General features: G+C 47.3%; 1 protein-coding gene across 3 annotated transcripts in view; it reads left to right on the forward strand.

The window, feature by feature from the left end:
* TMEM108 (transmembrane protein 108) overlaps positions 1-13150 on the forward strand; it is a 361675-nt gene that overhangs the window by 336190 nt on the left and 12335 nt on the right. For all 3 annotated transcript variants that reach the window (XM_077752298.1, XM_077752299.1, XM_077752300.1), the window contains one exon: positions 8674-10098. In XM_077752298.1, coding sequence (XP_077608424.1) covers positions 8674-10098 — 1425 coding nt within the window. The remainder of the gene's footprint in view (positions 1-8673; positions 10099-13150) is intronic.

The following is a 13150-nucleotide window of genomic DNA, read 5'->3' on the forward strand; positions in this document are numbered from 1 at the left end:
CCCCCACCACCACCTCCACCAGGCTCTTGCCTTCCTACCACACCCTTGAATGAAGGGCTCTGTAGGGAGAAGGGCCACAATATGAATGGGAACAGAGTGCCCTGGGAGCACTGGACAGGGAGCCATTATTTCTGACCAGAAATACTGAAGGGCCTTGATCTTGTCAAGACAAGTTGACAGACAACTTGGGTTTTTAGAGATTGATACATTGTCACCTAACAGGAAAGGGGTATGGGGAGAAATTTTGAATGAGGTTGGAGGTATCCAAACCCAACACCTTATATGGCTCCCATGGTTAAATGGTAAGGCAATCTAGCCCTGTAGTAATGATAAATAAGCTTTGGTTTTCATGCAGCCTGCTTCCTGCATCAAGAAAGTTGTGACTATTTATATTATGTGAGTGGAATTTACCCTGACCCCTCAGTTGGATTTTGAACAGATTTTAAAACTATGTGTTCAGGCTGTTAGTCTCTCTGACCGTTTCACCTCCAAACTCTACACTTTGGCTCTGAACGCAAATATTTAAAAAGCTGAGAATCAGAGGGAATATAGATAGATGTGGCAATAGTCATGGAATTTTTTTCCCGTTTCTCTAAGTAGCCTCCGCACATATCAGTAGCTAGGTTAGGTCAGAATCTACCCACTAAGTTAAGAAAGCTCTGAGGAGCCAGAAGCTGCCATTAGGGCAGGGTGGGACTCAGTCTTTCCCCCTACCCAGTGTTCTATCTGCATGGTCCCTTCTGTGGACACATGATCTTATACCAGGTTGCTGGGAAAGTTGCCTATAAAGCTCCCTTCAGCTATGTCCCCATCCAGGACCCACATGGAACTTTTTAAAAGTAGTTTTTTTAATTTTAGAGTAGTTTTAAACTTACATAAAAGTTGCAAGAGTAGAACAGAGAATTCCTATATACTCTGCACTCAGTTTTCTGTAATATCTTATATAACTATAAAACTTTTGTCACAATTAATGAAAATGATATATTATTATTATCTGAAGTCCATACTTTATTCACATTTTCATTTTTCCCTAATGTCCTTTTTCTCTTTCAGAACCCTATGCAGGATGTCATATCACATTTAGTTGGCATATATCCTTAGGCACCTTTTGGCTATGATAATTTCTCAGACTTTCCTTGATTTTGATGACCTTAACAGTTTTGAGGTGTATCAGTCAGACACTTTGTAGAATGTCCCTCAATTTAGATTTTCCATGTTTTTCTTATCATTAGACTGGGGTTATAGGGGAAGGAAAACTACAGAGGTCAAGTGCTATGTTCATGTCAAGGGTATATATTGTCACCATGACTCTATCTCTGTTGATGGTAACCTTCATCACCTGGCTGAGGTGGTATTTGTCAGGTTCTTCTCTACTGTAAAGCTGGAACATTTTTTATTAGCCTTTTCCTTTTAGTTTGGGAAAGTACAAGCCAGCCGGGGCTGTATTTGTATTCTTTCCCATGATGTCAGTGATATGTTCCCTGAATATTAATGATCCTGTTATTTTATTAGAAGCTGAATTGACCTTTTCATCCACCTAATTCTGACTCTCATTTTTGTTTGTTTGAGGAAAGTCTTTGAGAGAATGTCTTTGGTTTAAGGGTTTATGCCCCTGTCATAGCTGATTTTCTTCCCTTCTAAAATTGCAGCTCCTTGAAGGAAATGGTCATATTCTCCAATTTGTGGCCACCATACACTAGCCTCCCAGCTGTATTCCATCTGTCCCTCCATGCCACAAAAAGTGCATGGTTGGCCAGGAAGCTCCATGGCACTCCGAGGCTGCCATGGTTCTGTCTTCCATTGGAGGAACTTGTAGCCTAAATTGGAGAAATCATGATGTTGTAGAAAGAACCCAGAATTGAGATGTTTCCCTTTCCTTAAGTCTGAGCAAGAGAGGCGGAACCCAAGTCAAAATCATTCCATTCCATTCCATTCCATTGCCTATCTTCATAAAATGTTCTTGTACTCATGTAGGATATTTTCCTGGGCCAAAAATCTCTCAGTTCCTAGGGTATCAACCAGCCAAGATCAGAGAACCTACATTTAAATCCTGGCACTTCTACATGGTAGCTGTTTTGACCTTAGACAAATGATTTGACCATATGTTAGCATGGAGATGATAGGAGGGCCTGGACTGCAACTTCTTGCCTGTTTCCTGTTCCTAAGAGAGAATCAGTGCTGTGCATGCATGCACGTATGTGTGTTCATATATGAATATATTGTTTTTGTTAGGAAGCTGTGTTATGTCAGCTTCCCAGAGATGTAGCACAAGGAAAATCATGCTGACTGGAGGCCACAGGCATGGCTACTACCTGGAAGGAGGGGTAACAGCAAAGATTTGCACCCTAAACTCCCTGATTTCATCAAGAAGCCAAGGTCATAAGCATAAGTTACCTCTTAAGAGCATTTGTCCAGCACACCCTAAAGGCAATGATGCGTATTTATTTTTGAAGTAAATGGTCTGAGAAATGAGGAGTTCATGTTTGATCTTTAAAATAAAAGGGAACACTGAAGTTCAGAGGATGAAACACACTAGAATATCAGGACCAGTGATTTAAAGAGGACATTGTGGGGATGTCCAGGTGACTCGGTTGATTGAGCGTCCAACTTTTCCTGGAGCCTGCTTGGGATTCTGTGTCTCCATCTCTCTGACTCCCTCCCCCACTCACGCTCTGTCTCTCTTTCAAAAATAAATAAACATTTAAAAAAATTTTTAAAGATTCTCTCTCTCTCCCTCTGCCCCCTCCCCTGCTTCTTTTCTCTCTCTAAAATAATAAAATATTTTTTAATATTTTTAAATTTCTTAATTATTTTTAATAAAAATTTTTTTTGAAAGCCTCCTCATTTATAAAGAAGGAAATTAGTTACCAGAGAGTCCTAACATCCTTTCCAACTAAAAGGTAATAATCTTGGAATTAGAAAAGCCCATTTCCGGGGCTCCTGGGTGGCTTAGTCGGTTAAGCGTCTGACTTTCGCTTAGGTCATGATCTCACGGTTCGTGGNCTAGCAAGATGGTATGTTCCTTCCCCTGCTGAGAACAGAACTCCCTGATGATCAGACTTGATACGCTGTGAATACTCGCTCCTTTTGTTGTCAAAACCTCAGATGTGGAAGCTAAATTCCTAAGTGTTTCAGTTATTCATTGCTGCAAAACAAACTACCCCAAAACAATGGCTTAAGCATTTACTTTGTTCCCAAATGTTAGAGTTGACTGAACTTAGTGAGGCAGCTCTCACTTGGAGTGTCTTGTGTGGTTGCAGCCCGACAGTGGCTGGGACCACAGTTGTCTCTAGGCTTCTTCACTGTCATGTCTGACACCTGTCTGGGGCCGGAACAGCTGGGGCTCCTTAGGCCTTCCTCTCGCTCTCCACGCAGTCTCTTCACATGGTGGCCTGGAGGCCACTGGACTTCTTATGGGGCCAAAGGCCTCCAAGAGAAACCTGCAGAATCTATGTGACCTTCTGCTCCTCATAGAGGTCACAAAGGCCTACCAAGGGCCAAGTGGAGAGAAAACTGACCCTATCTCTAGGTGGGTGGGGTGTCCTTGAGCTTGCAGAAGATGGCTGAGCTGCCATCTTGCTGGGTGACAGGGGTGGCTCAGAAGACTTCTCAGACCCCTGATTCTATGATTCTGTCACAGGGTTTAGAGCAATGGGGAAAATGTCTGGCAATAGGAATCTAGTTTAATGGGGAGGGAAACTCTACTTAGAAGATGAAGACATTTAAAATTACAAGGAAAATGAGGTAGAATTATTTATATGTGGAAGGGAAAAATTTTCCATGTAACAAATGTGTGTGTGTGTGTGTATAAGCAATTTTAAAACAAAAATTAAACAGTGATATACATGATATGTCAGGATTGGAAAAGAGCAGAATTAAGGCAATGATTTCCAGTCCTTTTATTGTACTACAACAAGTTTCCCCAGTTACTTACAGGATAAAGTTAATTGACCATCTTATTAAAAAGAATATCAAATGTGTCATATAGAGCCCTGAAAGAAAACAGGTAAGAAGAAAGAAAAGCCAAAAGACCAGTAATAGAAAATCAGTTCCCAAAAGACTGTGATCATTGCTTTTGAATGTGCAGAGCAGCCTGATGGATGGGGAAAGGTGTGGTGCCAAGCAGAACCCTGAGTGAAAGTGTTGAAAAGTGTAGACTCTGGAGCCAAGGTACCAGGTCAAATCACAGCTCACCATTCTCCAACTGTGTGAAGGGAGACAGGTTCCTGCACCTCTCTGTGCGGCTTTTTCCCCATTGTAACAGCGAGCTAATTATAGTGCCTGTTTCATCATGTTGTTATGAGAATTAAATATATCAGGAGAGGCTTAGCCCTTCAAGCACTGCATAGTACATAGGAAGCACCTCAGTACATTCAATTAGCCATTTCTCTCTTCACCAACTCCCTCCTTGCCTTTGCCAGGTGCAGATATCATGCCCAATATGCACTGTGGGCAGCCAACCAAATAAACAGAAGAGGGGGGACCTTTCCTTTCCTAGGGCCCTGAGATCATGTATGCACTGGACTTCTAGGTAGGAGGAGGCCTTCCTGCGACATCTGGTCACCCATCAGTCTGTGAGTTTCCACTCCCCACACTTGTCCTTATTCCAAGATGCTTTAAAAATCAGTTCCACATTTAAAGCATGTTAAGCTAGATTTTAGTTTTAGTCTCTCTCACATATTTGGAATTAGAGCCTCCAGAGACTATTATGCAAATCTATGCAAATGATATTCAGAGAGGCGGTAGCCCCAGCTTGTGGGGGGAGGAGTGTGCAGGCCAACACAAAGGGACTTGAATGAAAATTTGCATCTGTTAGGGGAGCCCCAGGTTGAAGGCCTTGCACAGTTATTGTGACAGTGTGTGCTCTTCCATTCAGTTATTAACCTTTTATGCCAAGGAGGAGAGGTAAAGTCAGGTCTTATTTCCTTAGTGAAGGTAACAGTGGAGGCTGAAGGAGGTGTTTGGGCAGTGCAACACTGTGGCAATTTTTATGAAAGTTGCTTTGAAATAATTGCTGTGGTCTAGGCTGTGTCCCCAACCTGCTGTGTGTTCTTGAACAAGTCACTTTGCTCTTTCCATTGCCTCTTCTGCGGAATGAAGGAATTTACCTCTAGTCCCCCCACCCTCTCAATGTGACCGTTAAATGTCATCCTCCAAATGAAAACTGTGCACCCAGGATGGCAGTATCCATTCATTGTACCAAACAAAGGTTTACTCTAAAGTCTGAAGAAAGGCCTGAGAGGTAATTTAACAGTCCTTACAGAGACAAAAATAACCTCACAGGATGCTGATAACCTTAAAGGGAAAAAAAGAAAAAAGGCAACAAAGGCAAACATGTACTTACACTGTTAAGTCTTAGAGCAAGAAAGATCATAGTCACATACTTCCCAGCGGGGGGAGGGAGTGTAGCCCCTGGAATGCTCCTGGTGGGAAAGTCAGGAACATTTCTCTCCCCAAGTCTTTTAAAGACTCTGCAGCCTCTAGAGTGCTGCAGAAGTTCTTCTGGAGGCCAGGGTGGCTCCTCTCTCACCCCTTGGCCTGTCACTGGGATCATTCAGGATCTCTGAAAGCTTTGCACTGCCCTTGGTGCTGCTGCCAAAAGACTGCCGTGTCCTTGGTCTCTCGTTTCTGATTGTCTCCAACACATCTGGTGTTCTGCCCCAGGAATCCTCTGGGCCCTTAATTTTAACTCCAGCTGTCACACCAGCCACCAGCTGGGCACAGGCATGCCCTGACAGCCCCTCTGCCCAGGGCTTCTCTAATTCAGCCACATGGGCTATGAGCCTTGTGTAGGAGTGAGGAAGTGCAGAGGGATGAGCACCCGGGAAGCAGCCCTAGGCCAGTGGAGACGGGAGCTGCTGGGTAAGTGAGTGCTCTTCTCACACAGCTTGAGGTGCGGCCTACTCAGCCCCTCAGAGTTCCCCAGGAAATGGAGTTGCTCACCATGATCAACTCATAACCTGCCCTCAGATTGATTTTTCTCTGTTTGACTCATCTCACACCCCCATGGTTGTCCGCTTGGATCACTTCCCAAAATAAACTACTTTCACACAAGCCCTGGTCTCTCCCTTTCCTTCTTCTCAGGGATCTGTAATGTAAGACACCTGTCTTAGTTCATGCTGCCGTAACACAGAAGTGCCACAGGCTGGGGTGCTTAAACAACAGAAATGTATTTTCTCACAGTTCTAGAGGGTAGAAGACCAGGATCAAGATACTGACAGGATTGGTTTCTCCTAAGACCTCCCCCTTTGACTTGAGGTTGGCCACCTTCTCCCCGTGTCCTCAGGTGGCCTTTCCTCTGTGCACAAGCATCTCTGTAGCCCTCTGTGTCTTAATCTCCTCTTATGAGGACACCAGTCAGGTTGGATTAGGGACCACTCCTAACGGCCTCATTTAACTTAAAAACCTCTTTTAAAGGCCCTGTCACCAAATACAGTGACATTCTGAGGTGCTAGGGGTTAAAGCTTCAACATATGAATTTGGGAGAAACAATTCAATCTTTAACACTTACGTGGAACCAAGGAACTCATGAGTAAAACAGAGGCTCATGAGGGAATGTCCCTCAAAACATCAGAGGTCAAGACTTCCAGCCGTAAGAACAGCCGTGGTGTTCAGCTGCAAGAGAGGAGTCCGAGCACAGCAGCCTGCTGTCAGCTTCTTCCTCCTGCTGCCTCACTGCTGGTGGCTGACCAGGGAGAGCAGGCATCTTAGACACAGTTCGGTTCCATATTCTGTGGCTACTGTGGGACTTTGAACATGTTAGTTAATCTACCTGAGATCTCAGTTTCCTACCCTGTCGAGTGGTTGTGAGGATCAAATCGAGCGTGAAAGACTGGGGCTGGAACAGGTGCTCAGTAAACAGCTTTTAGGATTGACTTGAATAAACAGAGCTTACTGCTGATACATGGTTTAGATCACCAATGAAAGTTTAGAAAAAAATAGGTTGCTTAGGGCAGACTGTTAGTCCTAGAGCTGGTGTGTGCTACAGTCTGTTCAATCTGTAGTCCCTTGGCCTCCCTCCACCCACTAATTTAGAAGTGCAAGGTGAGGGGAGCTGGTCCATGCTCAGACTCCTCCCCACACGTTAAGTTGGAGGCGGCCTCAGTGGAGATCCTGAGCCTCATTTCAAAGGAATGCCTCAGGATGATCTCCCCTTCTCTGTTTCTGAAAGCTCACCAGGGCCCCTGTCTTCCCTTGTCAGCAGCTTTGCTGACCATCCCACACAGGCAGAAATCACTGCCAGGGCCCCTGCGTTGGCCATTCGTCTTGCTTGAATCTGGTGGGGTGTGGCAGCTCTCAAAGAGTTATCAGATAGTGACAGATCTCCACCATTGCCTCGGTGGCCAGCAGAGCTGAAGGAAAGGCATGAGAGTGAGCAGGAAGGGGTTCATAAGAACAAGGAGGAGTTCACAGGTCAGAGTCAGACCTTAGAAGCCTCAGCAGTGGAGACCAGTTCTTCTCAGTCCATATATTCTACTGGGGTGGCCAGTCTTCCAGTNCAAGGAGGAGTTCACAGGTCACAGGTCAGAGTCAGACCTTAGAAGCCTCAGCAGTGGAGACCAGTTCTTCTCAGTCCATATATTCTACTGGGGTGGCCAGTCTTCCAGTTTATAATCTGAACAGACTCTGTCTCATATTTATAAGGCATGTTATTTGTAAAATGTGGCACGTGCTATTGTGATTCATAAAATCCACATATATTTAGAAGTGTTTTTAAATTTATAGGTTTTTGTCGTTGTGCATTTTCTCAATGAGCCAAAAGCATAGACACTGATCATCATGCAAAATTCATGATTTTCTTTTAATGCTCAAAAGAGGTCCTCCAACTCAAAAGGCTGGGCATCACAAGTGATTTTCCACAGACAGAGTTCAGCCACATGAGCACCATAGGAAAAGCACTTAACAGTAATGACAACCATAAAACCAGCTGGCGATCGTAGAGTGCGTCGTCTCTTCCACACTCTGTGCTAAGTGCTGTATGGGCATGGGATCTGGTCACCCTCTGGACCCTTGTCCCCCCTGCCTGTCCTCCTCTGTGGCACTGAGAGGTCTCTGCCTTGTTTTAGGATTGAGCTCACCCAGAGCCAGAGATTTTTTGTTTATTTTTTGTCCTCCAAGGTAGAGGAGAGGGTAGAGGTCCTCCTTACTTGTCTCATGATTGGACCTGAATAAAGAGAGATCTGACCATTTGTGCCTTTGTCCAGTCCATAAATAGGAGATTCAGAAAGGGCATAAGAGTTAGTCAGCTCTGCTCACGTAAGAGTTCTACATGTGACTCAGGCTGGCTCACACAGAGCTGCCAGCTTCCCTTTGATCACCCTGGCCTTGACCGACCCCTGGCTGCAGAGGGGTAGCAGACACTCAGTGGCCACAGTCTTCTTCCCACACCCAGCCCAGCCTGTTCTCAGAAGCTGCTCTCACAGGCATTCAGCAAAGGATGGTCCTGGTTCAGCTTAGCTGCCTCTTCCCGGCAAGTGCTGGGTAGCACCTGACAGACCTGTTCAACTTCACATGATCCTGTATCTGATGAGGGTCTGGATGGGAGCGTGGACCTCCAGAATGCTCCCAATGTTTCCTTTGAGTTCCCAGGGCTTTATAGGTTCATGGGTAAGGAAGGTCCAGACTGAGCTACTCGCCAGGCATTTCACCTCTTCTCTCTGTCTTCTTCTCAAGGCTTCCTCCTGATCTTGGCACTGACCGAAGCACTGGTATTTGCCATCCAGGAACCATCTCCCAGAGAATCTCTTCAGGTCCTCCCCTCAGGCACCACCCCAGGCACCATGGTGACAGCATCCCTCAGCTCTACCAGACACTCATCCATGGCAACTGCCCCCACTTCTGTGGTGACACTGACCCCCCATCCGGATGGACCCTCCTCACAGGCTGCAGCTCCCATGGCAATGACAGCACCCCATCCAGATGGACACCCTCCTACAAACACCATCTCCACCATCATGGCGACAGCAACCATCCCACACCCTGAAGGCCCCCTGCCCACAGGCCCCCTTCCTGCTGCCATGGCAACCACACCTTCCCACTCAGAGGGCCGCCCCCAGGGGGAGGTTGCACCCACAATCCTGCTGACAAAGCCAACAGGAGCCACCAGCTATCCCAGCACAGCACCCACTCGGGCTACCACGCGCAGGCCTCCCAGGCCCCCAGGCTCTTCCCGAAAGGGGGCTAGCAGTTCATCACGCTCTGTCCTGCCTGCACCTGGTGGCCACTCTGGGAGGAAAGAAGGCCAGCGGGGACGAAATCAGAGCTCCACACATCTGGGGCAGAAGCGCCCCCTGGGGAAAATCTTTCAGATCTACAAAGGCAACTTTACAGGGTCCGTAGAAGCTGACCCCTCCACCCTCACCCCCAGGAACCCACTCTGGGGTTCTTCCTCACCACAGCCCCAGACAGTGGCCATAACCATGGCGCCCAGCAGGACCTCGTGGGCACCACCCACCAACCCCCTTGTGCCTGCAGAGGACAAGCCAGGCCTTAGCAGAGCAAACCAGGGGGGTGGTTCCACTTTCACCAGCCAAGGAGGGGAGCCGGACACCACAGTAGCCTCAGGTGCCCCTGCCAGTCCACAACCTGCCCCAGTGCCTTCTCAGCGCCCCCGCGGTGACCCACAGGATGGCCCCAGCCACAGTGACTCCTGGCTTACTGTCACCCCTGGCACCAACAGACCTCCATCTACCAGCTATGGGGTCTTCACGGCCACCGCAGGGCCCACCCAGGCTGCCTTCAATGCCAGTGTCTCAGCCCCTTCCAAGGGGATTCCTCAGGGAACATCCTCAACCTCGCAGGCCCCAGTCCACCCCACCGGGGGCTCAGAAAGCACTGTTTTCCAAGCCAAGGAAGAGGCTACAGCCACCCCCACCATGACCAACAGGGTGCCCAGTCCTCTCTCCACAGTGGTGTCCACAGCCACAGGAAACTTCCTCAACCGCCTGGTTCCTGCTGGGACCTGGAAGCCTGGAACAGCAGGGAATATCTCCCATGTGGCCGAAGGGGACAAACCCCAGCACAGAGCCACCATCTGCCTGAGCAAGATGGACATCGCCTGGGTGATCCTGGCCATCAGCGTGCCCATCTCCTCCTGCTGTAAGTGCCTCACCCACTCCCTACTCTCCACTTTCTCCTTCCTCTCCCTCTACTACATCAGCTTGTCTGTCCCCAGAGTTCCTTTGCCCCAGAGCTGGACAGTCCCCATCAAGTAGGCTGCAAAACTTCCCAGAATTACAGGAAACCAGGTGGCGGCGGGACAAGAGTCGTGGCCCAGGTGCCCACTGATCATAAAGACACAGCTCCCAGGAGTTGGGGAGAACCTTCCAAGTAGTCTAGTCCGGCTCTGCATTTTTTAGAAAGAAACACCAAGCTAGAGAGGTGCCATGGCTCACTCAGCAGCCTAAAGTTAAGTGAGAAACAGGCCTTGGATGGGACTGTCTTCCCACCCAGTGCTCTTGTCATGACACCACCCTGCCACCCTGAAGGGCAGTCTGCTAATGGCTATAGTGACATGGCACCAAGACACTGTAGGTGAACATTGGCACTTCTGAATGTACAACCTCCAAGTAGCAAAGCCTTCACCTTCCCTCCCACTTCACATACATCCTTCTGCCTGTCTTTCTGCCCTTCCCTCATCTCTTTTCCTCCCGTTCTATCTCTCTTTCTCCAAAAAAATAAGAAGAGATGATCTTGCAGGAATTTCTGTTAGCCTTGGCAAAAGCAGTTCCTATAGCTAAATATTGAGGCTTGAGAGTTCTATGTGATTTTAGCTACTCTCTCTTCCTCCCTGGTTTTATTTGTTCATGGGAGGTGTGAGCTAGATACAGTGTGGACCTCATCATTGCTTCCACTGGTACTGGCAGAGAAGGGCTCTCCCCAGGCTACCAGCATCTCCTTGCTGCTCCCCGGTCACTCCTTTAATGAGAATTCAGGAGACCTTCTCCCATAGAGAAGCTAACGTAATCACTCAGAACCTTAGGGCTTCCTTTTATGTCTTCACCATGTATTTGGTTCTAAATTCTTATGATAACCTCACAAGAATGCTCACTGATCTTAGCGTCAGCTCACCTCTAATGGTTATCAATCATCTCTCCTCCTTCTGAACCCTTCCAGGGGTGAGAAACCCCCTGTGCTCCTCATTTATTGGACAGCCCATTCTCCTGTGACCCCGCCAGGTTGTTACCCAGCTCTCTTGGGAGCCTAACATTTGCCTCTTTGTAATTTCCATTCTGTGGTCCAAAGCCATGTCCTATGAAACCACACAAAACCAGTCCATCTACCAACCCTTGAAACATTTGAAATGGCACTCAATGGCAGCCTTTCTTTTTCCAAGTTGCTCATTCCTGTTCATTCAAGTCTCTTTATAGGGGGCCAAATTGCCCTGGCCCTTCCCCCGTCAGCCATTCTGGATGGCCACCAGTTTATCCCTGTTCTCCTAGAAGGGAGCACAGCATTCCACATGCCCACCCATGGCAGAGGAGAGCAGATGGTGGCTCCTTTGTTCTGGACATTTCGGTCCCATTCAGGAAGCCAACACTGGCATCAGCTCTGTTGGTGGTACTGTTACATCACACCATGGGCTCACCCTAATCTCAAGAGGAAGAAACCCACAGAAACTTTCCACACGGGAGGCACTTAAGCCACTCTTCCAGCCTTTCCTCATGCCATAGGTCATTTGTACATTAGCACAGGGGTGTATGCCTTTAACATGACATAATTTCTGATTGGCATTATACCAGTACGATCTTTCCAAATCTAGATTCTGGATTCTTTCCAGAAGCCACCTCTCCCAGCTTTTTGTTTCCTTCTAGTTGACAAGCAAAGCAAACTTTCTATATCAAAAGTGGGTGGCCTACTTCTGCTCAAGGACCCAATTCAGGAAAAGTGAAAATGTTTGCAGATTGCATATTTTATTCTTTCATTAAGTGGCTTTATTGTCTTTGATGGAAAAACACATGAATTCTTAAAACTGATTGCCTACTTCTAAAACAGAGGAATGATAATGAGAAAATGTAGCACTGTTAGCCAGTAAGTTATTAAAAATGGTCATATTTGAGAAGTAACCACATTAGAGACAATTTTCTAATTTTCTATCCTCTACATGTCTCTCTAGAGGCTTTTGTTTACAATGTGAGTTCCCGTGATTTTTAATAACTCCATCGTTGGGACACCTGGGTGGCTAGGTCGATTAAGTGTTCAGCTTCAGCTTGGGTCATGGTCTCATGGTTTGTGAGTTTGAGCCCTGCATCAGGCTCTCTGCTGTCAGTGCCAAGCCCCTTCTGGATCCTCTGTCTCCCTCTCCCTCTGTCCCTCCTGTGCTCTCTCTCTCTCAGAAATAAATGACCATTTAAAAAAAAAATCTCTCCACCCTTAAAACAGACTAGCCAGAAGAATAAAAAACATAAACACGCTATGCAAGGAGCACACTTTATAGGTAGGGAATAAGTCACCAAGTGAAGTGACTTCCCCAGGGCCCCGACTCACATGTAAGTCAGCCCAGATCCAGTGGTAGAATCTGATTGATTCACCACAGTATTTCTCAAGTGCCCATTGTCTGACCGGCACTATGCCAAGCACCAGAGAACTGAGGTACGTGATGTGGCTCCCTCCCCCAGCTCCCAGAAACCTCTCTCCACCTGAGCCTTTCTCTTTGCCTGATCTGGACAATACAGAGTAGATCTAGCCCTTGCCCCACAGGCCGCACCCCCCTGTGTTTTATAGTTCCAAAAAGACTTCTACAGCCTTCTTTGCCGTGTGTGAGCTTGAAATTAGATCAGATCTTACTGCAAAGCCAGAAAACCCACGGGCCGCCTAACCCATGCATAATCATGTCAGCTAAGGTAGAAGCAAGGACACAGCCTGGAATTGCACCCCAGAAAATGCCCTCAGAACTGCGAAAGGAGCCTTCAGGAGCTGGGACAGAGCATACCACGTTGTAAAGGAAGATATAAGTCTTTGTTCAAAGTGGACTCTTGCAGCCCCTTGGAACCACAGACCCCACTTCTTTAGCATCTGTCTTGCATTTTCACCATCCACACGGAAGGATCCCGTAAGCCCTCACTCCTAAGTTCCCTGCCTTAGCCCTGGCTGCCTCCACACAGGGCTCCCTGTCCTTACGTTGTGGCCCCAACTCTTTGGGTCCTGCCCA

The sequence above is a fragment of the Crocuta crocuta genome, unplaced genomic scaffold, assembly GCF_008692635.1.
Source record: "Crocuta crocuta isolate KB4526 unplaced genomic scaffold, BGI_CrCroc_1.0 scaffold580, whole genome shotgun sequence".
NCBI classification, from domain to species: domain Eukaryota; kingdom Metazoa; phylum Chordata; class Mammalia; order Carnivora; family Hyaenidae; genus Crocuta; species Crocuta crocuta.